This window comes from Haemaphysalis longicornis, unplaced genomic scaffold, assembly GCF_048455015.1.
Source record: "Haemaphysalis longicornis isolate Haplotype H1 unplaced genomic scaffold, Haemaphysalis longicornis Haplotype H1 scaffold_1, whole genome shotgun sequence".
NCBI classification, from domain to species: Eukaryota; Metazoa; Arthropoda; class Arachnida; order Ixodida; family Ixodidae; genus Haemaphysalis; species Haemaphysalis longicornis.
The window spans coordinates 214,045,143-214,072,246 of record NW_027526203.1 but is presented as its reverse complement, the minus strand read 5'-3'; the positions used below and the strand labels follow the sequence as shown (position 1 = coordinate 214,072,246).

The 27,104-nt window shown below is 48.9% G+C and overlaps 1 protein-coding gene across 1 annotated transcript in view; it reads left to right on the top strand.

Annotated features, from left to right (window-relative positions):
* The window catches only part of LOC144141554 (dual specificity mitogen-activated protein kinase kinase 7-like), a 52,074-nt gene extending 28,461 nt beyond the window's left edge, over positions 1 to 23,613 (top strand). The window contains exons 6-9 of the mRNA XM_077673099.1: positions 10,231 to 10,311; positions 10,399 to 10,541; positions 15,634 to 15,679; positions 19,036 to 23,613. Of these exons, the coding sequence (XP_077529225.1) occupies positions 10,231 to 10,311; positions 10,399 to 10,541; positions 15,634 to 15,679; positions 19,036 to 19,128 (363 nt within the window). The 3' untranslated portion in view covers positions 19,129 to 23,613. The remainder of the gene's footprint in view (positions 1 to 10,230; positions 10,312 to 10,398; positions 10,542 to 15,633; positions 15,680 to 19,035) is intronic.
* Positions 23,614 to 27,104: the final 3,491 nt, after the last annotated feature.

Here is a 27,104-nt window from a genome sequence, read left to right as displayed (position 1 = left end):
GCTCCCCAATTTTTGCGCCGGCTGCGAGCGGCCGCCCAAAGAGAGCGACCCTGCCTACTAAGAGTGGAAGGCGAAGCACGTCTGCCAGAGAAACACCACCAAAAAACTCCCACCTCCCCTCGCGGGAACCCCTGTGTAGATGCGACGCATAGGGGGTTCACGTTGCAGCGTTGGGCAGCGGAGGAACGGCGCTGGAACGATGGAGCAGAGCGGCGCAAGCACTGCGTTTTATGGGCCTCGTGCGCTTGTATGGTGGCACCACTGATGTGCTGTGTTCAGCGCCATCTTGCGGGCAACGGAGGCATAATTTCAGAAGTCCGGGAGCAAACGACGTCCGGAGGATAGTATTCCGCGCAGTACGATTATTAGAAGAGAAATAAGAAATGACCGCTATTCTGTTGCCATGCGATACGAACAGCCAAACGGTACTTTATTAAATAGAATATGGTTCGCAAAGGCGACAGGAAAGCGATGCATCACACAAAAAACAGTTTTATACAAGCGCGGGATTATCTCCACGCAGCGCGCGGTCACGCTGTCATTTCGCAACGGCTTCCACTGAACACCAGCAGCACCGCCCAAATAAAAGACAAAAATAAAAAAGACGGAAGCCCGCGATGTTACCAAGAGAACGAGAGGAGTGCAGGAGTGTGCGTCTGTGTGTGCATCGCCTCCCGGAAGCGATAATGTATGTGTGAGGGAGGGTGTGATCGCTCCACCAGTGGAAAATTTTTTGTGGGGCCGCCGGCCCCCGAAGAGCATGAAATAACGGCATAACGTCCCAACGACGCCAGCAACGCCTTGGAGTTGGTTGCTGTGGTCGCTTTGGTGGATTTGATTTATTGAGCCTTAGATCAGAACGGCTGGGTTAGAACTGCTGGCATAACGAAGCAGTTGGCGGAGAAGACCGACTAACCGACTTCATGGTGCTTGAAGAAGCGAATTTCTCCCGTGTATACGCTCCACTGTGCCTTGTACATGTCAGGAAGTGATTTGATGTGTTGTGTGTGCGAAATCGCGGCGAAAGGTTTGTGTGTATATTGCGACACCAAGGATAAGCGGCTTCAAGAGCCCGAAGATTCAGGTTTGTAGAGGCAGGTATTTGAAAATGCCAACTGCTTGAGTAAACTCTACCTCGAACTGCTGAAACTACGATGAGTTCGTTGGACGGGCTCATAAAAATATCGCAATTCTTTTTTAAGTGCTTTCATACGTTTGTAAATGCGTACTTAATATACGAATAATTTTGGACGTATATGCGCGAGACGAGGCTTTCATGAAAGCCTCTGGACGTTTATTTACCTTGTTTATCGCTCGACATAGACACGGGCACAGATATGGTAGATCGCACAACAGGAGCTTTAATTGTGCACGAATGATTCCTCTCGCATTCGGAGACGTGCCCTTGATAAAATAAGACCATTTTGAATAATGGAGATTGTTTCAAAGCTGACAGAGTTGTACGTGATGTTTTTGCGTGACTACGCTGGCATGACTATACATGCCAGCGGGAATAGTTGTGCTGGTGCAAGTTTTTTTTGTCAGCAAAAATATTTTGCGCAACAAGCCCCACTTGAACTCGTTTTCAACCGCAAACTACAAGTTCTACATGTTTGAGATATTTGAGAGTCCTTTCAATAAAAGTGTAGATGCGAGTCTCCGAATTGTGGCTGGTTTGTGTCCATCTGTTTACGGTTGTGTCGGAGTGTAGCGTGAATATTTACGTTTCTGTTTTCATTTTAAAGCTTCATATTTTGCTGGTATGACTACGTACAATTCAAGCATGCATATCCGTGGGTTGTTCCATGTATTTTCTGATGCGTGCACAGATGCGTGCACACCAAAGGCTATTTGAGGCGCTACAAAAATATGCACTGGATACACGGCTTTTTTTTTTTTTTTTTTTTTTTTTTTTTTTTTTGCAGCGGTCTTGCGCCAAGTAGCGTGCACCTACGCAAATGCATTTATGGATCTGTCCTTTATTTCTTTTCGGGTACTATGTGCTTCGTGAACGTCGGCGTCGCAGGCAGCTGATCCGTGCAATGTCGTCTGCTTTTATTGGAGAAGGGGCACTTTCTAAATTATTTCGACTTGTATTCCCGCACCACTCGTCAGCGTAATATTTTTATTATTATAACAATTGTGAATTTAAAAAGAACGTGGTAATTGTTGTATACTTATTTTACGGTTGTTGTTTAAATTAAGCCGCGTAGCGAACTACTGCATATGTTTATTTTGTTCTTCTGAAAAAATTCCGCCGCCGCTCCCAGGTAGCGCCACATGTTTATTTGAAACTGCAGTGCACGAGGCCCATAGCGCGCATAACGGTGAGGGGACGCGCTGGCGCCAGTGCGTCTGCCGCGGCTATGACGCAACACAATCCACTTTAATCCAATCCAAGTCAATCTAAGCCAATCCAATCGAATCCAATCCAATGCCCCTCGCGAGAGAGTGTTCGCTATCGGAGAGGAGAGGGGGTGAGCGGCGGAGAGCGCAGCTGGCGCGGCGAGGAGAATAGGGGAGGGGCGGACGTTGACGACAACGCCGGATGCAGGGACAAGGCGGGTGAATGAGATGCCTTCGCATCTAAAAAGCTGGGGAAATGGAAGTGGAGGCTGCCCTCATTCTCTTTCAGAGGTCGTGGGAGCTTCATAAGCTCAGGTACACCACAGTGGTTTTGGATGGTGACTGCCGCACCTACCTTGCTTTGAGGGATGCAGATGTTTATGGCTTCATTAAGAGAGAGAGAAAATGACATTTATTGAAAATTTCCGGCGAGGAGGCAGGTCAGGCCACGCAGGGCTTCGCCACCCCCTGTCTATGTACTAAGCAGACCCCGAAGCTATGCCTGGGCACCGGTTCAGGCTACTCGGCGAGTCCCCTCCCAAAGGAGGGTCTTCTTTTCGCCTTTGCCGGGCCAGAGCAGCCTTGAGCCGCTGGACTGCCAGCAGTTGCTGCTCGTATTCGGGCGAGCCGATGCTGCCCAGCTTCCGCTCGTCCAGTTGTAGGTTTCCAATCTGTAGCATCACCGTGCGGTGTGACAGAAAGTCCCTGATGTAGTTGTAGGTCCTCTCTCCGAGTCCCAGTCTGTTGACTTGAGCCAGGATCGCAGAGTGGCATACCTTGTCAAAGGCGCTCTGTAGGTCTAGGCCGAGGATGGCGCGGTTGTCCCAGGTGTTGACTGTGGTGGTGTCCATGGCTTTGTGCTGGATTAGCAGCATGGCGTCTTGCGTGCTGAGCTTCTCTCGAAACCCTAGCATCGTGTGCGGGTACATGTTCCGGTCTTCTAGGAACCTTTGCCACCTGTTGTTTAGGACATGTTCCAATACCTTTCCCGCACACGAAGTGAGGGAGATGGGCCTCAGATTCTCAATGTGGGTGGCTTGTTCGGCTTTGGTATTAGGATTGTTCTGGCTGCCTTCCACTGCTTGGGTAGTGTTCCGGCGCGCCAGCACTTGTTGTAGTAGTTGGTGAGGGCCGTTATGGCCTCGTCATTTACCGTATAATGCGGAATATAGGTCGAGGCGGAATATAGGTCGACCCCCTTAACTTGTAGCCAAAAAAATGAAAAAAAAAAATTAGTTACCAACCATTGTTTTATTGAGACTATAACTTGTTTCGTCTCAGATTACTCATTTAAAACTGTCTGAAGTATTGTCGGACGGCTGCTTCTGGCTCACTGTCGCCCACACAGCAGGTCGTCCTCGGTGCAGTCCAGGAAATTGCTTATGCAGCACTTAAACACTCGCAAGACGATGTCATCGTGAAGTGAGCGCAAAGCATGGCACATTCGTGTGCAGACCGGAGCAACAGCCAGTCTGTGCAGGCGGTCAGCAAACATCTTGGGGTATCCATTCGTAGAGACATCGCACGACGCTAGCGGACAAAATTTGCCCCTTTTGTACAGCACACGACCGGCTTTATAAAAAGCCGGTCGTGGTACAGCAGCACAGATGCACAGAGCAGCGCCCATGTAATGAGGCCTTCCGAGCGTTGCATACGGAGAGCTGCCCCTTCAGCTAACGCTGCTAGCAACACTTCTTTTGGCGATACCGAACTGGCGCAAAGCGGACACGTCATTGGCCTTGGAAAACCCCCAACTTTTCTTTTAAATGCTGATGTAAACTGGCACCAAGTGCCTAAACTCATTTTGAGCGAGAAGAAAATTGCACGCACACATTCGCCGACAGTATAGTGCCTAGAATATACTGTACGTATATTGTACGTATACTGTACGAATATACGCCAGTATATTATACCGACAGCGAGAGAAGCAACAAAACAAAGATGGCGTCGCGTCCGATTGATGGTGGTGGCGATGGTGCCTTTGGGGTTTGGATGGGCTCGATGGGCTGCCCGGTCGCCAGATGGCAACTGCCAGTGACTGCAATATAGGTCGAGGGGTGACTTTTTGGCAAATTTTTCTGCAAAAAATTTCGACCTATATTCCGCATTATACGGTAGGTTTCACAGGGCCTTGTTGGTGATTTGGTCAGGGCCGGCTGCGGACTTGCAGTTGAGGTCTTGGGCCGCCTTGCGAACCTCCCACTCTTCAATATCCTTGTTGAGCAGGGGGTTGGGCGGTCCCTGGTAGTCTATGTGCGTTTCGCTCGGGGTGCTGGGGAGGTAACGCTCGTTCAAGCCTTTACACATCTCCTCTTCTCCGAGTTGCTTGGTGGTAGCGTAGACAATCTGTGAGAGTCTGTGCTGTTGGTAGTCTTTGCTCTTGGATTCGTCCATCAGGTGCCTGAGCAGCTTCCACGTTCGGCCAGCGTGTAACTGCCCGTTCGCTTCATTACAGATGGCGTTCCATTGTTGAGCGCAGAGCTGCCTGCTGTATTTTTTGATGCTGCGGTTCAGCTCCGCTACCCTCTTTCTGAGGTTGCGGTTGTGCCTCTGCCGCTTCCATCTCTTCTGTAATGCTTGTCTCGCCTCGATCATGTGAGCAAGGCGAGGGTCCATACGCTGAATGGTGTCTTCCGTTTCCACCTCTGTGGTAGCCTGCGAAGTTGCCTCTACCAGCCTCTCCGCTCAGTCTTCAATGTCCGTGATTTGGGTGCCCAGGCTCGTTTCGCGAAACTGGTGCCAATCCGTTAACCTGTGTTTGATTTTCTGGTAGCCAATGCCTCCCTTTGCCAGGGTGGGGATCTCTACCTCGATAATGTAGTGGTCGCTGCCCAGGTTGTGGCCCGTGTTCCTCCACTGCACGGGTCTGCCATCTGGCAGCCGCACAAATGCGAGGTCCTCAAAGAGGAGTGCGTCAACCACGTGCAGAAGAGAATGGGCACTCAACTGCGCAACCTCCCAAATCAGAGCCCAGCTGGCTCTGAGAGCCACGGTGGTAGGGGGCGGCTGAGTGGGAACCTGATCAACAACCTGACCTCCTACTATGGCTGGGCTATCAAGTCCCACAAAGGGGACGTGCCAGGCATGCACAAGGCTGTGATGGCCACGTACTACCACGTGACATCCAGTGATGCCGTGTCGAACCACGGCCTCTGCCCCACTGGTCCTGACTCGTGGTGCCGCCAGAACGCTGCCAAGGCCAAGGGGGAGCCAGCCCCCAAGCACCACTACAACCTGCCCCCCACGTCTGCGAGGCCTTGCTTCCTGTGTATGAACGGCTGGCGGACCACAAGCTGCTTGGGCGGTGCCAGCGTGGCAAGACTCAAAACAGCAATGAGAGTCTTCACTCAGTGATATGTTAGCTGGCTTCCAAGGAGCACCACGCATCGCTTCACAGTGTGGAAGCTGCGGTCGCGGAGGCTGTGATGCGGTTCAATGCCGGAAGCCAGTTAGCATCATCAAAGATCCTGCAGGAGCTGAACACGACTGTTGGCGCACTGAGAACTGAGAGCACACGCATGGCCGAAAAGGACCGCTGGCGAACCAAGGACTCTTCCTGCAGGCGGACATCCGCAGAAAATGTGCAGCGGACCCTCAAGAAGAGGCACCTGGGTGGTGCCAGCAGTCAAGATGACTATGCTGCGGGGGCCTACTAGTTGTTTCGTGCAAAAAAAGTACTCCACCCTCTACCGTTTGCATTAAACATAGCACCGCTATGTTTTTTGCCATTTTTTCAAAATGCATATTTTTGACGTATAGGAACTTCTCGAGAGGCATACCTCAGCACGTAGTGCAACAAGAATGATAATTTTTCTTTCAGCAGGAAGCTGAATGTTTAAGGGGGGACGCGGCCTTTGAAAACCGAAAAATCGCGAAAGAAGCAATTTTTGGAAAACCATGTATTTGGGTTGTAATGTCATAAACTAGCTTTTCTGAAGTTATCAGCTCCTAATTCATCGTCTAAAATGTCAAAAAACGAATATATAACCAGCCGCGGCATCTCCCGAGGAGCGAGCAAATGCGAAACGGACCCAAATTTCGCGTGAACGCAGCGGCCATGCCGCTTTCCGTAGAGCCGCCATTTTTATCTTGTTTTGTTTGTGGATTCTTGCACTTTTTTTTCCCGCCATTACTGCTGGCGGCCGAGGCGTGGCCGAGGCGTGATACGCTTGTGATTGGGGGACTTGCAGTGCTTTCGAGTTTCCCGCGTCCAGGTGCGAAGCTACGATTGGACCGTGCGCGCGCTTTTCGGGCAAGCGAGCTGACGCACGAATGCTACTGGCTGCTGCGCGTGATGACGCGCGCTTCTTCCAGGCCGGCGGCCTGCGCCGCTCGCATCCACCAGATTCCCCGCGCCATCGTCTGCTTTTCGCTGCTCCTTTGTTGTTCTGCCTCACTGTTTACCACCTTTTCGTTCGCTTGTCCGCTCATTCTACTTAGTTTTTTGCCGTGCTTACGATCGCTGACGTACTTCAATAGTTCGGAGTAGCCTGCCAGATCGTGTACGTGATCGGACACGATGCGCGGAGTGAAGTTCTGGACGCTACACGCGTTCGGTGCGCGGAAGCGTTCCATGAAGCCCGTTCGCATGGCCAAGAAGAAGGTGGCGCAGAGCATCGCTAACGAGGGTGTCCGCGCTTCCAACGACGTATCTCCTGCCCTGTCTGTGCAAGACTTCGATGCTGCGAGTGTGTCCGGCGTCTCGAGCGCATCGACCTCGGCGACCGCGGCCTCTGTCTCCGGTCTTGCATCAACCTCGACAAGCGGGAACGTGTCGCTTACAGTTCACTTGGAGACACACTTCCTGACACGTGAGGAGGTCGAGGCAGCGAACAGACAACGTACTGCTGTTCAAAACGAACTTGGTGCTATGCCGGCGACCCAGAGGAAGTTCCAAGCCACGGAGCCCTACCCTGTGCCTGCCATCGTTACAGGTGAAAGTGGGAAGTTTCGCTTAGCGCAAATGCAAATAGTCCTGTGGTCCCTGATGCACATGGAGCAGCATGTTTCATTGATTGCTGTCGAGACCACTGCATGAAGCCATGCTGAGTTACAATGCGGGCTGCTACAGGGCTACTCGAGAAATATCCACATCTGTGGGGCTCATCACACCAGGCCATCTAGCCCTCCAGCGAGCTGCTGAAAACGACTCTCTGCGCATGAACAAGGACAGAAAACGAAAGCAGGAGAAGATGGAAAAGCAAAAGAGGAGGAAGACAGTGCGCCAAGACCCCTCTAGCTATGCTGCGGGGTCCTTCTAGAAGTAAAAATGTGTACACAAACTTTGAAGGCCGTTTTCTCAAAATGAACTTTTTCCCTTTTGTGACTGCTTATCTCAGTGATATCTCAAGAAGTGCTTGTCAGATTTGCATGCCGTTTTCTTTATTCTGTTCCTTAATAAATTTCCGAGGGCAAGACAAGCCCGTTTTCTGAAAATTTTTGTCTCTTGATTTTGTAAAAAATCAAAACAAGATCATGTTTGCATGTTTGATCAGCAATACTAATTTTAGGGCTGTGCTAAAATTTTTCTGGTGATAAATTTAGAAAAAGGGCTCTGTCTTGCCCTGGGGTACATATTCAGGAATAACCATAATGAATTTCATAGTCGCAGCACGCCTGGCTAATTCTCCAGGACTGGGATAAGAAACCCATACAGACCACCGTGGTATACCCTCATAACTTGAGAACTAACCTCCGTAGCTCGATGAAACTTTGCACTTTTTCTAATGTTGATGCTATAACAATACCCTGAAAATTTCATTCAGATATCTCAAGAAACAAAAAACTTAGCCTTCAAGGGTAGCCTCCCCCCTTAAACCATGCGATATGGGAAGCAGATTTTGCATTTTGCGTTTCAGTAACTGTTTAATTAGCATTATTTTTAATTGGTTAGCAGCAGTACTTCGAACCTAAACGTAAGAATTTATGGAAACTTGTATGTGAATATAAAACAAAAAAATTGCTGCCCATATTAGCTTCTACACAACTTCTAGTATTTATTCATGCCTTGCTTGTAATTTTTTATTGATTAGTTTTTTTTCCATTGTTCTCAAGAACAATCAAGAAAGATTTTTAATTATCTCGAAAACTAAACGTGTTGCATCAAAACTAATTGGATATTTGAAATCAGCTAAAAAACGGAACAAACCCATAAAGTTTCATGAAGATTGCTTGGAAAACAAAAAAAAAAAAAGTTTTAAAGACCAGTGTGCCCCCTTAAGGTTCGCATGAATGATGCAGAAACAAAACCAAGATGCTAGACATCAGTGACACTCCCGCTTCAAGGATGACATCAGTGACTGGGAACTCCCGCTTCAAGGATTTTTTCCGCAGTGAAAACGTGCACGATTTGTGCCTGCTGCTGTCCCACGAGCTTAGTCACTACATGGCACTCCAAAGAAACAAGGTATTCACAAACGTAACTACGTATTATTTTTGGCTTTTGACACTTTTCAGTGCCTTGGCCCGTTTCAAGGACTGAACTTATGCTGAAAGAGTGGCTTTTCGCTAACTTGATGGTCTTTTCTGCACTCAAAATTGTTGAGAAGGTGCTAGCTAGGTAATTGTAGTGGGTGGCGGCGCGTTCTTCTTCCTCGTCGGCGGAGACGGCATTTAAAATTGCAAGCTTGTCTTGAAAAGACTTTTTTTTGTTTGTTTGTTTTCTGGGAGCAGACTCATCACCGACGTACCGGCATCACAGATATCAGTGGAGACTCGCGCAAACACGTCGACGGACAGGCCTAGCATCTAACCGACACCGCACTGACACTGGAAACGCGCAGTATTTTGTGGTGCGGGTGAAGTTCGCTAAGTTGTGCATTTTTTTTAGCAGATTTTTCAGAAAAAGTGCAAAAAATAATGCCCCATAAGCATGCCTAATTCGTTACATCAAGGTATACCGTTGCAACGCCTTTGTTACATAGAGGTGGCAAACACATGGGTTTCAATGGGGCGGGTGATGGGGAATTGAAAAACGTCGTTAAATCCAGAAATTCGTTACACAGAGGTTCGTTACATCCAGGTTCAACTGTGTACACTTTGAATACAAGGTCTTTATAAGCACTAGTGCCTATCGTGCCACCGTGCAAAGTAGTTTCTCGACGCGGTGAAACAATGTTTGGCTCCACTCACTGTGCAGCTGGCACCAAGTGGTCCTGCACCAACAAAGTTGACACCCTTCAGGTAAAAGCTGTGACCCTTAGAACAGGCCACATATGTTTACATCAATGCGCGGCAGCAATAAAACGGCCCGAGGAGAAAGAGAAAGTTATCGGCAGATACCTGTTGATGTTTCGGGGTGGTTTGATGCACTTTCACCGTCCGTACTGAAATCTGACGAATGGAAGTTATCTTTCGTATCTGTGCTGCTACTGTCATCTAGAGATTACAGCTCAGATTCATTGGAATCCATCGAAATTCGCCATTCCCGTGGAGAATCGGTGAGTGGCATCGACGCCGTACCCGAAACCACGTGCGCCTGACTGCGAAGGGCCTTTAAACTTGAAAGTGAAACTGATGAAACACTTCCTCCTTTACTCTTTGGATGGCGTTAGCTGTCAAGGAGCGCTCGGAGGGCGCCAAAATTTGAATTTCTATTCATCGATAACATGCTATCGATGGGAATAGCCGCAGTCACGAAAGTGTTAAGGCACATTAACATTGTGACACTTTGCTTGGGTAGTTTTTCTCCCTTTCCCTTTCCCCGCAGCCTTAATGGTGAATTTCTGTGCTTAGTTTGTTACGATTGAATTTGATTGTAAGTTCAGAGTATTGCCTTTATGAAGACATGTGGGTGGTAAGCTTCACCACAATTCTGGCCACCCACCCTATCATAGGGAAACATTTGGATCATCTTACTTACGTATTTGATTCTTGCTCTTTCAGCCTGAACGTATCGACCCACCCGACCCAACGAAGCCTGATTATGACATTCGGGCTGATGTGTGGAGCTTAGGCATTTCCATGGTAAGGATGGCGTAAAATGGGGAGTTGCTCATGGGCCAATTGGAGGGAGGGACAGGGGCATCACGGATTGCCTTTGGTGCCACACAGGTGGAGCTTGCCACTGGCCAGTTTCCATACCAGGACTGCAAGACAGACTTCGAAGTGCTGAGCCGAGTTCTTCAGGATGAACCGCCTTCGCTACCAGACGACGGCACCTTCTCGCCGGAATTCTGTTCTTTTGTCAGGCAGTGGTAAGCCCGTGTTGTTGGCAGCCGATTTTATCGTGGCTTCTATTGCGCTGCTGCTGCCGCAGGTACGAAGGCAGCTTTGATTCATGAGGAAGATGGCTTGAAGCCCTTTTCCCTGTGGAAACATGCACTCTTAATCAGCTCCTTGTGGCAGCCGCAGTTGTGTTTGCAGTTGTCTCCGCATTTGTGTTCTTTATCATCGTAGAATGTGATGGATGATGCTTAGCTCCAAGCAAGAGATTAGTTCACTCAAACATGTGCAAGTCACGAGCTCTGCTGGTGGTGATGATGACAACAACAATAGGCCGTAGTGTGTGTTTGTGTGCAGTGACTTATGACTTCCTCACAAACTGTGGAAGGGTACGGGACAGAGAAAGCCACCCCACTGAAACGAAGTGTGGGATCAGTATGATGAGGGGAGTAAAATGGCATACTGCTGTCCCTGGTGAGGGGTGGACAGCCGAGCGTTTCCATGTGTGTGAATGCACCAGTCACCTGTTACCTTGTATCATGGGTTGTGTGTGAACTTCAGTGATGTGATAGCTGCACTAATTGCGCCTAACTGCATTAAGAGGTAAATCCTGCTACAAGGACTCTGATTTCAAGCAATCTGCGCCAATCTTGCACCAAAGCTTCATTTCGCCAGGCTTCCTTGATGTGGCGTGCTGTTTATGCCACGAGCATTGAAGAGGAGGGAATCTTGGAGTGTTTTCTGCTTGCAAAAACGCACCACGCACGCCAGAGGCGCGCTGACGCTGCTGCGGAACACCCGCACGCTGCGCGTGCCGCGGCTAGCGGCGGCAACATGGCGGCGGCTTCGGCCGCGAAGTGGTGTGGGGATCTCGAGTGATTGCGTCTAACAGCTCTCTGAAATGCTGCTTAAGGCACACACAAAATTGTTTGTGCGGTAAAGGAGCTTAGAATGGAGGTGAAAACAGTACTATACGCCTCGAGCGCGGCCTGTAGGGGCGCCACTGAAATCCCCCTAGCGGCCCGTTTCGAAAGCAGCCGCGGGAGTCCGCGCCCCCCTCCCCAGTGCCGCCGGTGCTTTTGCGGCACGTTCACGACTGAGCTTTACCATTTGCGGGCGCTTGAAAACCATGTTTATGTGGAGCAGTCACTCTGTTCGCAAATAGGTGGTGTTTACGAGAGTGTAAATGTTTCTGACGCGATCTTAGTGTGGTATATTCGGTCTGTATAAGCGCCAGGTGTGTGTCACACGCCCGCGTCGCGGAACCGGCGTATGATGGAGCCGATTGTAGTTACACTGACCTGAATTTACTAGCCGTGTCTCCGTAACCACCGGTTCCTCAGGTGTTCATGCTACGGCTATACACTACGATTTAAATGGGTTTTGGGCGCTTACATAATAAGCGGCGCACTCATACCTGACAGCACGCCAGTTACGTTTGCCAATATTATACCTCAGATATTGATCACCACCATTTACAAGCCAGTCTGTTAATTTCGGGAATATTCAACAAACGTATGATGGACAATGCGTAATTATACTCGGGGATCAGCACACGACAGAGTCGTCTTGTCGTGAGGAGAGCGCCCGCAAACACTCATCTTCTACATCAGGGGTTCTCAAGCATGTTGGTCCCAGGGAACCCTGCTAAGTTCCGTTAAGTGCCAAGGAACCTTCCCCCCCCTCCCGCCATTTTTCATTTCGTTAATGCTACATTAACGTGCAATAAATTCAAAAGCAAGCAAGGGTATCGTTTTTTTTCCCCGTCGACTTTACGCGAATGCGTACGCTAGCGGCACCTATCTCCAAACAGGAGAAATGCGCATGGGGGTAATATAAGGCCCAGATTCAAGTGCAATAGTTTAACCACGTGGCCCGTTTTCGGAGTCTGGATGGCTACAAGCTGCTGGTGAGATTTATTGCGCAGCTCGCGCGTTTCTGTTATGCGCCGAGATGTGCTTACTGACACTTGGGCGTGAGTAATGGAGGTTCCTTAGATCGATCGCACCTCAAGTTCACCATAGAAGACTTTGCGACTGTGGAACCAGGGAAAATTTATCAGTGGCTCGCGGAACCCTGAGGAGGGGCCTGCGGAACCCCTAGGTTCCGCGGAACCCACTTTGAGAAACCATGTTCTACATATATCCTCTGCGAGCAGCGCGGAGACGGGCTTAGAATATAATCCGCGTCCCCGACTAAATGCTTCTTCGAAATATCGTCATATGGCACAGGGAGCCTGCAGAATAAACCATAAACTGAAATCAGAGGGCCTTATCACATACCACACTTTTCCAACGACACCTTTCATCGTTTGTTGAACAGCCTACCCTGTACACTTCCAAAAATGCGTCCGCCGTACGATCAGCTCGTCGTTGAAGTAGAAAATCAAAAGGAAAGGGAACGAGAGATTTGTGTGGGGGATTACTAAAACGTTCATTGCTTGATTCCGCTCCACATTTGTACATAGCGTCCCCCTCCTCTACCCCCCCCCCCCCCCCCCCCCATGTCTCGCGCAATAGCAGCGCATTTCGCGTATAGTTGGTCTAGTGAACCCTACCTGGCTTATGTTTAGACGAACGTCTTTAGCATGTCAGAAGCTGCACTTTTTTCATTTCCGTTAGAGCTATTATGTTTCTTAATTCCGCACTTGCACAGAATTTATTTTTCCGCGGTTTCATTAACTTTCCTTGGTTCTTGCTATATGGCGTGTGTGGGCACATATTTAACGACGCACAGGCTTGGAATATACTTAACATCTTCACATGGTTTATATTCTTATAAAAGGCATACGTTATTGTGCGGGATTGGGTAATCACATCCCCGAATCCCCGAAACATATTTTTCTGCGACGTATATTCGAAACGAAGCCGCATTCGTTGTCCACGCTGCAAAATAAAACCAACCTCTCATTGTGCCAGTATCAGGTCTAAACGAGGCGACAGCAGAATTCAATTGTGCCTGATGTTTTGGAGATGACATGGGTGAAATGTTGCTGCCGTCGCCGACTCCCGGAAGAGCGGCGACGAAGCGCGCAGAACCGCATCCCCGGGTAGCTCTTGCAGGCGATCGCGCGCTCTACGAAGACGCAGCTGCTTTTTAAGTGACCTAAACGTACTCTTCGCCTATAGACGTCACCATAACAAGTCTTTTTAGGGCGCGGAAAGGCGAAAAGAAGCGAAACAGAACCAAAACACTGCACGAGCCCCTATCAGCCACGCAGCGCAAATCCCGTCAACGCCGCGGAGAAGCGGCGGCAGGCGGCGCAGCGATCGCGAAGCTCGAGGCGTATAAACCATCATCCGCGCCGCTAGTGAAAGCGCCCATGCAATATCTGCCGGGGCAGTAAGCCTAAGCATCTCTGTCTGAGCCAGCTGGCTGTCCCGAGCGCTTCAAAACTTCCGCCATGTGGCACATGCCTTCCCATTGGGGCAAGTCGGTAAGCTCCTCCCACTGTCGCGCGCGTCGCGCGTCAGTTTCTGACCGAAGTAGAAGGTGCCGCGGGCGCGATATCGCCGATGTGGGCGTGAAAATATCGCGCTCGCAACGCCGACGCGCACGAATCGCACGTAAAAACGCGCCATGCGGTTCACGCTTTACTATCTGCTTTGCAATAAAGCTTGGCGAGTTAGCACAGGACCGGGATAATTGGAGATTAATAGGAGAGGCCTTTGCCCTGCAGTGGGCCTAGATAGACTGGTGGTGATGATGATTAAAGCTTGGCAGGAGTTCACGTGACTAACTCCAAGGGGCCGAGATAGAGAGGGCATTGCAAGGGTATCTAGCGGGAAACGGGAAAGGGATGAAAGTTCAAGATGGCTTAATTTGGGTCCGCCTGTAAGCCGGTTCATTGAACAGTTTTGAGCTTCAAAGAAAGTGATCTTGCCTGACTCAACATGTCGTTCAGGAGGAACGCTACAGGAGCACTTCAGGAAAGCATTTTATGATAACACTTTCTTTGCTAAGCTACTCTTCGTGAAGAATGTGGTCGACGTTTTTACCGATTTTTTTGTCTTTGTTTCAAATAAGTTAGCCATTGGTCCACCTACTCAATGATCATCATAGGTGACCCTCTTTCACAAGCTGGGTGGGCGCTTCATGAAGACGGAGTCTTACCACTCAAAAAAGCCAGAGAGTTGCCGTTGTTGCAAACCTAATCCCCTGCAAATTGGAAAGCGAGTGTAGAAGTCAGAAAGGACATGTAGCATGCGATTTCGTCTTGGGAACCCGGAGAGAAACAGACATTTAGGCTGGGCACTAAAAGCTTTTGCATAAAATGCACTCAGTACATCCTGTCGCGTGGCACTGTGTTTCGTTCGTTATGGTTTTACGAAACGTTCTGTAGCCTACCGATTGGAATGCTACCCCGATAGTCATTTTTTAAATAAAACTTCAAGTTCTTTTGTGATCTGTTGGCTCATGCAGTGAATGCATGTACACACTCGCATGAACTCTTTCGGTGCTTGTCTTTCGGTGAACTGTTCGGTGTATTTTATAGTCACTGCTAAAAGACATCTGTGCGGCAGAAACTCGTGTGCCCAGGATGCTGCTTTTGGGGCTCCTCTCGGTTGTTTTGTTCCCCTCCTAGCAATATTTCTCAAATCTTAATGCTCGTTCTGGCTGAAGTTTTTATGTGGTGTAAGGACCGGAACAAAAATATTGCAAGCAGCTCATGGCCAACGGGTGCATCATATTGACGCATAGCCCAGCCAAAGCAAGGGGCCAGAGTAGGCTTTTGGTGCCCAACTGAAGTCGCAAGCCTGTGGAACTTGGTGCTTGGGCAGAACTGGGGCATCTTCGCACCCTGTTTTACCGTAAGACTAGGCAAAGAAAAATTAACATTCTTAATTTATGTTCTAGGACATCAGTACCACATACCACTTGATGCAGCTAAGGAGGCTGTCTGAGCAGCTCATTTAATATTATTTAGGTACACCTAGCAGAAAAATAGCGAGGACTGCTGGCTTTGTGGGGGAGTGGCAAAATTCGTGTATTGCAGCTTGATGGAATCGGTCTTCGGTGAAAAGCTGTGTAAAGGCTTGTGGCAATGCAAATTTTCTAATAGTTGTTTTGAACTATCATTGAATATTGCATGTAATACTTGTTTTCTTTTTGTTTCTATTACAGCCTCACAAAAGACTACAGCAAGAGGCCCAAGTACAGGAAGCTGCTGGTAAGGATGTCACTTCGTTTCTGCACCTGTCATCGTACTACTGACACGAGATGTCAGATATTTGCACAGGGTTAGCACTTGTGCCGGAGGGGTTGGCCTAATTCCCGTTTATACTAGAAGTATTAATATTAGTGTTGTGCCAGAAGTGTCGGGAATTCTGAGGTGGTGACGGTTTGCATCTAAACTTGGTCATTACAGCTGTAGGTGTGTCATATAGCCAGCCATTTGAAACTTCACTGGCAGTAGTAAACCATTTGAACAGAGATTTTTGTGTTAGATGCCATCATTAGCTTCCTTTCAAATGACCTGGCAAAGGCTTTGAGCAGCACTGTCTTCACATTGAAGCTGTGTGTTGCCATACTGTACTTGCTTTAAAGGGACCCTGCAACACTCTTTGTGCAGTGCTAGTAAACCTGCACGACGTTTAGATTACACTGGCAGGAACACCTGCGCCAAATGTTACACCCGCATGTGAAGCGGTAAGTGCGCAAATTGCTGTGAAAGACGGAGAAACCAACCGCGCTCTCTTCAATGGACCTCTCCCTGTATGTAAACACCGTGACGTCACGAAGCGCACGTGCGCGACGGGTGGCGCCTGCTGGGGGCCGTGAAATGCGGTGGTGGTTGGCCGAACGCGCCTGCGCCGACGGCCCGGCCTGGCCGCGTGGCGCCCGAAAGGAACGATGTGCCGTTGGTTCGGGCCGTCACTGGCCGCCTACATTGCAGGTGAAGGTCTAGCTATCCTAGCTCTGGCCGTCGCACCTCCATGTAGCTTTCCGCATTTACAGCCTCCGCAACACTTTCGTTTACCATAAGGTCAACTGAAGGGCGACGCTTTCGGATAATCAGTGCGTGACAGAACAGCCTAAACGAGTCATTCTGAAGGTTGGTGCTCTTGCGACGCATTCCAAGAATGTTTTTTAAGATTCTTTGTGTTCGGACACATACCAAGGCAAGCTCATTCATTGTTGCTTTCGAGGTCCGCTTAAGCTAAGCGCGGTGCCTCAGGCAGCGTATACGCTCCCTGTTCTTGGTCTCTTTGCGTCGCCCGGAGACAGTGGCGTACACATGATTTCATGTCGAGGGGAAAAAGCAAAGGTAGAGCATGATAGAAATAAAAAGTAAAATAAGCAGCAACAAAACAAAAATATGAAGAGCAAAAGCCAAAAATTATTCCCATAAAAATATCGCGATGATGTCGTTCTCTACGTAATTGACCGATTGTTTTGTTGCCTTTTCCCCAGTGAAATCGTGAAATGGTTCATCGTCATTGCGAGGGTAACATAGCAGCCACATCTGGTAAGTGCGTATAGCTTGCGATAGTGGCACTGAAATAATTATCGGTAGTCATTATTTCATGATAGGTAAAGGTGGTGTCCTTGTACTTCCCACTACATACGCCAGCGTTGGGAGGCCGCAACAAAAGAATACACTCACTGAGTCCGTTGCTCAGGGCAAACAGATTTTTCGAGATGCATGAGTGGCCCATCTCGCGGCAAAGGCATGATGCTACGTGTGAGCACGGCAAGCATCTCTGTTTTGCCGCACCCTGATCAAGGTAAAAATTTATTGCATTTACAAGCAATGAATTTCTTCTTGAACAGACCCCCATACGACCAAACTTGCCGTGGTCGATCTGGCGGCAGGTGGCTATCGCGGATCCCCCGTCGAAACATTTATTTCACGTTGCTTAAGCAGGTTAGGCATTCATTGTCTTTTTAATACAGTACTCTACCTCGTCAAAACATGACAATATTTCCCAGCAAGAAAATTTCCCTCTGCCCCCCACCCCCCGTACTATTTCTGCTGGTGCTGATTGATAGCAGATTGTTGATAAACAGCATCATTTCATGGCAGTAATTAGTGCGGACTGCCAATGTAGACGGTATGACTGCGCTTTGGAGAACAGCAGAAGTTTGAGAATAGGAAATGTTGCTATGAGTAAGAGCAGACCACTTCTCTGCTTTGGCTGCCAGCCTCTTCGGCGCACTGCGTGAATCCAGAATACCCGCCGAATTTACCTCTTTGGGGACTCCGAAAAGTCTGATGCCACTGATTCTGCTCGCAAGATTTGCGTAGCCGAGAGCACAGCAGCCCACCGGCATCAGAAAAGCCAACACATAAACAAAAACTCCACTTTTGCGCGCGTCTAATGCAGCCTCACTGCATACGCCCCGTGCGCCGGTCCGAATGTTTTGCCGACCACCCTCCTGGCCACACCCAGCCCGTGCACTCGCCGTGACGTCACGGCCGCCACGTGACGTACCCCGGGAGAGGTCCATTCTTCTCATTATGCACCCGTGGGATGGCCTAAAGGACATCATTTTGGCCATGGCTGTCCGATTGGCTGTCGCTGGACAACTTCATAGGTTATTTCTCGCATTTCCTGTGGCGATCCGCCGTCATCAGTGCTGTGTGCCATCCACTTCTATGCCTGCACCTGTATGCACGGTTTTGGTGTTTCTTTTGTGTTTTGAGTGCTCGCGGAGTTTGAGTGACGGCCTCAACACTCCCCTGTCAATGAGACCACTCGACAACAAATGTTTATTGCTTCAAAAATGCCCTACCAGCCTGAGCGTGCGCTTGCGAGCAGGCAGCCATGCCTGTTTTTTTGTGGCACCAGACCAGAAATAGACCCCTCCACGTTGCGGAGAAAAGGAGAAAACTTCCCAGCATGGGATATATGGAAGGCCGCCGAAAAGAATGCCGCGAGCCGCCCCCCTCTCCGGGAGAGAGCGTGCAGCTTTCGTTGTATTGTCCGCGGTCGAGTTGAGAGGAAACAATTATGCGCGATTTCTCATCGCGCGTAGTTTCGGTGATAGTGACCGGATTTTCATAATTCTTGAGGGAGGAGATTGCTTAGACAATAGACTTTACTCCAAAATACATTCCAAGTAGTCCATGGTAAGTGTTGCAGGGTCCCTTTAACGCTAATACCTGATGATTTCGCAATCAAATAAAAGCCCACTTCCATCTATCTGTGCATTTTCCGCCAAAGCTGCCTTGCCTTCAGGGCCCTGTGGATGCCAAGAGACAAGGCCAGGGCATGATTCGGCACACTTTTCCTTCATATGCGGGTACACGTAAAAGTAAGCAGCATGATAGTTGAGTGTCACTGTCAGTGTGCTTTTCTCGGCTATCAGGCAGCATAGCTAAAAAGTGCTCGTGCATGTTTTGCAATGTTGCCAGCAGTGCCATTTTTGCGTGTTTCAAGTGATACTTGTGCGTGTGGGCTGGGAAACTTGGACTTGGCCAACAGCTTCAGTCGTTGGTCCCTGGAGGCCTTGCCAGCATTGTGGTGGGGATGCCGGAGGGGGGGGAGGGCGGAGCCTGATCCATTGTGTGCGGCTTTGCAGGAGCACCCTTTCATCACGCGGTACGAGACAAAAGAAGTGGACGTGGCAGCATGGCTAGCCAGCGTCATGGACAACTCCCAAGACAACCAGTGAGAAGGAAGGGCACGGCGCAAACGCCCACGGAAGCAGTTGCCATATTGAAGAAGAGCGCTTGGTTCAGCTTGCACCCTCCTGTGGCTTCACTCCCCACGCGTCACCATGTCATGTTTGTGCCAGTAGGCAGAGCAACACGGGACTCGGGCACAGAGCCGTCTTGTTGAGGGGGGTTGGGGGGACCCAGAGGCCCTCGCGTGGAGAATGAATGGGTAGCCAGCGTCAGAGCATAGTGTGCAGCGTTGGTGTGTGATAGGTTGTTTGCGCGTCAGAGGGTGACCAGTGTTACAGGCCACAAATGTCGGCACCTTGGTATTTTTATCATTTCTTGCCTCTGGCTTCAAATGGCAGTGTGCATTGATGGCGTAACGTGCTGAAAACAGAGGAAAAAACGTCGGCCGAGTATGTGGGGCTTTGCAGTACTGTTTGTTTTGCGTGCTCTAAAGCCCGGTTTGTATTCTGCCACTGTTCCTGTGCCCTCACCAGGCACCTTGTTCGCTTGGGTTCTGTATTGCTGCTCTGCGTAGAAGCTGTCTGTCCTGCTAAGGTGCACAGAAAACTGGCCACAGGGTTGGAAGACGAGGTACAAGTTTGGCAAGAATCGATGGCCATCTTGTTCACAATCGGGGCACCGGCAGTGATGTTTGGGCCTTCCTTTCACATTCTTTGATGGGCCTTTGGGCACGAGACAGTAAGCGGAGCATGGGTGCTTACTGTCTGTTCATTTCAGGAGTCTGTAACTTTTAAGCAAAGAAGAAGCTGTACACAATTGCAGAAGCAGTCAGTATAGAATTGGTTAAAAGACAGTGGGCAAGGCGAGAATACGCAACTGCTCACAAAACATAAAAAGACTATCTATAGTCTTCATTATAAAAAACTTGGAAGCTTTTTCTATGGTTGTACTTTGAATGGTTTTTAATGTTTTTAAGACAGCGGAAGCTCCTTAAATGATTTTGATGAATGAACGTGCTTATGTAAATGTATAGCTTTTATTTATATCTTTTTTTTTGTCCCCCACCCTTATGTTGATAGTGGCCGGGTGCGCTGCTCCCATTCGTTGTTTGCCCTGACGTGTGCGTGGCATGAAAATTTTTCCAAGTGCGACTGCCTGTGCTCAGCAGACCAATTGTGACAAAACTTGCGACAGGAAACGGGTGTCCCCAATGAGAGGAATGGCCTTGTGTTGTTTCCAGGCATTTTGGTTAGTGTAAATGCTCGTGAAAGCACCCTGGTGTGTTTTGTTCGTCACTTGGGACTTCTCGTTAATGCTAGGCATTAGTTTGAAAGTGCCGCGTGCCGTAGAGCTGCACATGGGGCTCGTTTGTGTCATCTGCACGGGTCCGTTGCAGCCCCTTGCAAGGGCCACTTTTGTAGGGGTACTGTGGGGCCCCCGTTTCCTCCTTGGTTGTTGTGTCTCTTTTCCTTATTTATTACCTCTTCTTCAGTAATTCTAAGCTAGGCACTGTACAGTGCTTCCCTACAGAAGGTTTGCTAAGCTGCAGTCTTTTTGTTGCACTTTGAAACAAGAGCTAAGATTGTGCTGTCACACGTTGCTTGCATGTGCTACGTTGAAGAAACTAGTGACCATGCTTAACCACAAATGTAGGAATTTGCTGCAGTGTGCAACAGGCGTCTGTAGGAGAGATGGCAGGGCGCTGTCATCGTGTAGACTGGTCGCAGCGTGTATATTTTTGATGAACATTAGCTCAAAGTGTTCCTTTTTGCACTCGTGATGACTGCTCACTAGACTGACTACATTTGGATTGGTTGCTACTCGAGCTAAGTTGTGCCTTAGACGTACTGTCCTTACATCCTGGCTGTGGGCGTGCACGCCGTAGGAATTGAATGTGGAGTGAAATTCGGATACCTCTGTGGCTGGTCTTTAATGAGCTGCATTGAAGCGTCTTTCCACCCAACTCCTGTCAAAGTGGCTTGCGAGGCAGTGCCTTCAGGTAGCCACTTCGTAATTGGCTTTCAGGGGCACATGTGGAGCTCGCGAAGACTAGGCAATGCTGGTTTCCCAATTTTGAGCTGGTGGTCTTCAACCCTGCGCTGTTCTTTGACGTCATCGGCATAACAGTTGCACGCACCCTGTAGACATTGATTCCTCCCCCCTGCTCCTGATGCATTGGCCTACTTAAGTTCCCCTAAGCCTGCTGCTTCGGTCTTGTGGAGCGGCGTGCCGACGTGATGTACATAATGTTCCACTACACTGTTCCCAACTAATAGTTTGAGAGCCATGTGTTGTTCCACTGTAAATAAGTGTGAAATGTGTGTACGTCATTCCTCACTGAGCATGCGGTGGGGTGCTCTGGGCGGGTAGAGACAAACTGTGTACGTGCACGTCCCCCACCCCCCCCCCCCTCCCCTCCCCTTTTGTGAAAATATGGCTAGTCAGTTTTTCTACGTTTACACATGCTTGACACAGTGATGAGGCACAGTCATTGCCTGGTTGTGGCTGCAGTGTGCTTACACAACTGCCGGAGACTTAATTTGGGGTTTGGCTGTGCTTGTCGCATTCAAGTCTTTTGTCTTCTTGTGCCATCGCACACGTGGAAAGGCGGCCATTTGTTTTTAGTTAAAGCCGACTGCAGAGCTTTGGCTCCTTGCATTCCGCGGAGCAGTAGCTCGGTGCGTTATCAAGGTGCTCCCACTTTTCACTGGAGCCCTGAAACTGTTTCCGGCATAGCAGTCATGCCCCCTTACCATATGTTGATCAGCGATTGCTGAAAAAGAAAACATTTTTTAACTAAAAAATCCGATTGGCTCATGTTATCCAAACAGGCCAGTACTGTCATCCTCTTGTTACTGGGGCAGCCCTGTGCCATTGCAGTGAACCTCTTCGACAGGCCAAGCACTGGTTTTATGTGTGTATATTTGTAAAATCCCAGTCTGTTTCTAGAACTTACGTGGTCCTACATACAGGCCGACCTAGTAGTGTAACTATCAGAAAAGCGTTGAGGTGAAATTGGTGCAGCCTTTTCCATGTGGACACTGTACAGTCCAATGATGTGGGTGCATCAGCCCACAATGTTGTAAATGGTGTTGCATTTCTGGCTCTTACGTTGTGTTCACTCGTTGCTTCAAAGTGTCTGGTTGTGCTTCCTCGCGGTTCTTGTGAAAATTACGGGTTGTTTTTTTATTAATATCATTTTGTCCCCCCTCCCCTTTCTGCTCATTTCATTTGTCATGGCCTGGGTCTTGGCTTTGGAAAGAAACATACACAAAGGGGGCAGTGGGGCTGCTCTGTAATAATGGGAAAGCAATAAGACCTTGGGAAAATGTGTTTGCCATGTTCTGTGTCGAATGCTGCAGGCCATTTCCATTAAATGGAAATACGTACGTTATTTATTGGAGGCATGTGCGGGTGGTTTTATCTCTCTTCTTTCTCTTTTTTTCTTCTTAAGCTAAGATATTGAGTGCATGATAGGCATGTTTAAAAAAAAATACTTTTTTTTGTCTCAATTTATTATTTCTGCTTCAAAAAGGTTGGCTCCCTCTGTACACAATATGCATGAACTTTGCGGCGGCCCAAGCCCTTGCAATACTGTTGTGTCGTGCTTTCAACTCTTGTCAGTGGGAAAGAGAGCAATTTGGTCTCTTTTCTGAGCTTAGTGCACACTTGAAACAACGTGATCACCTACGTGGTTCTGTATTCGACGTGTTTGATGTTTGCTGCAGACGTAATCCTTTTGAGGGCAAATGTGGAGCCCACTGTTGCCCGCTTGTGATCCATGTGTCGGGTTTTTACACTCTTAGCGCATGCATCTGTGTTCTGCTCACCCTGCATCTGGCCTGAAGCCAGCCCTTTGGTGCACCTCCCGTGCACGCCACTTGGCGAACGCTGTACCAGCCTCTCTGGCCGTCTTCGTGCTAATGAGGGCCCCTATGGTCAGGCCAGGCATATGATGCCACAACACACCCGATGCGACGGTTCCGCTGCCTGTCGTGAAAGCCCCTGGTGTGTTGCAGCATTACTGCCCCCTTCTGTACTGTACCGAGAGAGGGAGGAAAAAAGAAAACAGCTCGTGGCAATGCCTCCTCGTGCACCGACAGCCCGCTTCCTTCGCCACCTTCTGTTCACTGACGTGGCTCAGTGCTGCCTTCCTGGTGTCCACAGGCCCTGAGCCCCTGAGGGAGCGAGCTGTGTGTTCCAATGGAGGTGTTGGTTGTTATCTGCTGCTCCTAGCAGTGCCGTACTTCAGAGATGATTTTTGTGAAGCCACAGGGCGTGCTGCCAGTTTGGGCCATCTTACGGTTTCTGAGCTTGAGCACAGTGGGCCCTTGTGTGGAGCTGTACAAGTGATGTAGTGGTATACCCTGGCACTCTCCGGAAGTGCAGCGCACAAGCCTGCACCTGTGCGTAAAGTGCCTGGTTGCTCCTGCCTCCCCCACTGAACCTCTCGCACTTGGCCTGTCCAGCAGCCACACCCCTTCCCTGCTGGGTTCTGTGAAGTGGGAATAAAGATGGCATTGTGCTCTCCACTGTCTGTTGTTTGTGGCTGTAATGCATTTCGTAAACCCTCTCTGCCTTTTGCTCATACCTGCCAGGTTTCCCGAATTTTCCGGGAGACTCCCGAATTGTCATGGTTTTGTACGATTGTACGACCGAAACAATAATCTCCCGAAAATGCACCCGTCTTTGGTCAAATCTTTTTCCCACTCTGGCCGCAATGCACTGGAGATATACCGTCACGGTATACCGGAGGTATACCGTGACCTGAACCCTACACCAATCGGCATCGTTATCAGAGAAGTGCTTAAAAAGCGTAGTCGGCCGTGCGCAGACGGTGAACCTGTTCGTCTCATTGTTAGTTTACTGTTGATAGAAGGGCAGCGCCACCGTCGCTTTCATTTACGCACGAACACGGCCGTTCTGGACGGCAGTTCTGAAGATTTAGCAAGTCTCCAGTGGTGTAGCTTGCTGTTAGTTTAGACGAAAGAAAAAAACAGTTCAGTTCCTGCTGTTTTGTATTGCGCTTTCAGTACTATTTCCGGGACTTTCCGAAAGGGGTAGCGGCAGCCACGTCGAACACTTAAGTGGTGTAGCTTGTTGGTAGTTTGGACAAAGAAACAGTTGATTTCCTGCTATGTTGTGAGTAAATAAAAAAAGTCTAAGGTTACCCATTCTGTTGTTGCTACAACCCCCCCCCCCCCTGTCAGATCTCCCTAATGTCATCCCGGCAAACCTGGCAGGTATGTTTGCTCAAGGGTGCCCCACTGGTGTGAAGTAAGCCGGCAAAACAAGATAACTTTTACAAGCATTCTGGATTTGTGTTAGAGAAGGCTATCAAGTGCCTTTAGGCATTGGGATCTCGGCCTGAAAGAAAAGGGGGGGGGGGGGGGGGGTTGTGGCAAAGCTTCACTTGGACTGAGGTGTACTGTAGTGGAGGGCTCCAGGTTAAGGTTGACCATCTGGGACTCGGGCACCAAAATCTGAACACACGGGCCTTTTCGTTTTGCTTCTAGATCAGAAAAAAACAGCTCCCTCGGCTGGGATTGAAGCCATGTCCTTGGGCTCAGCAGCGCAAGGATCCTCCACAAAAATGGGGATGCCACCTGCCCGGTTTTTGACCGGCCCGACCAGTTTTTTAGACCGGGGTGGTTACTGGTCCGTACTTAAACCCTGCACAAAAAGGCGACTTGTGCTCTTCTTGATACACCGTTGGCATACCATAAAGAATAGTTAGGAGCCCTGCATTACCGTTGCAGTGGGCAAATGAGAGTAGCAAAAGCGGCTCCCTGCTGCGTAAAATGTATGTGTACCACGTGTTGATTGGGTAGCTAGCCGTGGCTCTGGGAGCGGATTTCTTGGTGGGTTTGGTCCCATTGGAATATATTTTGCTCCAATGTAGCTGACTACGCACCTGTTTGAGAGTGTCGGAACGGCGTGCTGCAAACTTAAGAGCTGCGTTAGGTTTTAGATAGTGTCCGAGCATGTGCAGCCGCACTGCCTTGTACTTCCTTATCTTGTTGCCGCGGCTTCAGATTATGCATTCGTCATTAAGAGCATTGTAGGCAGTGGCGTGCTACGGAAAAGCAGGGTAGCGTGACTTGACAGATTTCACTCGCACATTTGATGCTTGTGCAGGTATGCGAGTTATCGCCTACGATTAAGTTATAATGCCAAGAATAGCCGAGTTAAGCCCACTAATAGGCCATGTTTAACATGCCGGTTCTTGATGATCCAATTGCTCCTTCTCCCCTATTCCATCCTTCCAGTCCCTCCCACGAACACCGCCTAGACTTTCAACCATTGCTTCACTCCTTCCACCTTGCTAACTTTAAATATCAAATTCTCCCTTCTTCCGGCCCTCCCTCTACGCTCCCTCAACTCCCCAGTTTGAAGGTCAAATTGCGAGTCCGCCAATCCCACAGGGGGCATGTGGGCCATGTGCGGGGCAAGATTATAATTCGGTGGCCTGTTTCCATTCTCATTAAGGCACACTAAAATATGGAGTTACCCGCATACCTTTATCAAAAGCAGATTTATAGTCATTAAGGCATTGGCTGATGTACCAACTACGACATTGAGTTGTCACCAAGGGCACTAATTGCTCATTCGGTAGAAATTGTTAGTTGGCCATCGTGTGTGCTAGAACCATGTAGGGAGCATGCACGTACACCTACAGCACAAAGTACCTTGTGGCTAAAGGCACGTAACCCTGCACGTCGTACCGGTGGCGCCACACACAAGTAGCACCACGCTATGTGCTCGAGGCTGTGTGTTGTGAGCTAGAGCGCCTGGACTCTGGTGCCAACTAAAGTCCCTCCATCGATGCCCCTGTACAGCTCTGGATGGGAGCATTATGAAGGGGCTTTAGTTTGAACTATATACCGTATTTTTGCGATTCTAAGCACCCTCCGCTACTTTCGGAAAAAAAAAATTGCAAAAAAAGTTTGCATGCGAATCTAAGCACCCCCTTTTTTAATCAACCATCGCAAGGTGGATTTCAGACGCGTGGAAGCGGGTTCGAGTTGACGTGGCCAAGTCATTTATGCTTAAACGGAACAAAAGACGACCTCAAAGGCACAAGCGGCACAACGGGCTCGAATGCTAGTGAGGATGACTAACATACATAAGCAGTGGGTTCACTGGCTGTACCTATTTTTCTCTTGAATATATGCCAAATAATACATTATTCCTTGCGGCTGTCTCGTCAAGATACGGCCGCGAAAAAAAGTGGCGGGAGATTGGTAATTTAGGTTTTTCAAATGTAAGCACTGCCCTCACTTTGGACATCACTATTGTGGAAAAAGGGCCCGGGGTGCTTAGAAGAATCGAGTAAATATGATAGTTAAAAATATGATAGTTAATGGAACTAATAGCAAGTTCAAATGTAGGTGTGTTGATGGCAGGCTACAGACGTGCGCTCGCTATACAAAATACAAAAACACCGCTATAATTCTTGTATTCGACATGTATGTTAGTGTTAATATCACTTGACCTGGTGAATAATGCTGTGTGCCGGCATGTCACTGGTAATAATCTTCTGAAACCTTTTTCATGCTGCATGTTCCTGGCTCATGACATTATAAGGCAGTAATCCGCCCTAGTCTTGAATCTGCAGCACCAGTTCGGTGTCCCAATAAACACAAATCTAACACTGACTGATGATCGTTTGCTCGTTTCATCGCCCCTTGCATGAAAGTTGTGCTTAATCATGCCTAGATGATGCAGGTAGGGTTGTCACCTTGCAGAAATAATGTGCTTTGTTTCAGTCACTTGTATAGCACACATCTCAAGCTTGATGTGGAATCGCCTTGCCCTACATCTAACGAAAATAATATTTGAATACATTTAAAAATGGATTAGTATGTTGCAGCATTGTATTATTACATATGTTAGTTTAGTTGCTGTACTGCCGGCCAGTGCACTTAATTGCACACAACCTGTAACTGACTGATTAAAGGGACACTGAAGTGATTTGTAAACATTGTGAGATCACTAGCGCAAATTGTAGTCCGGAGTCCAC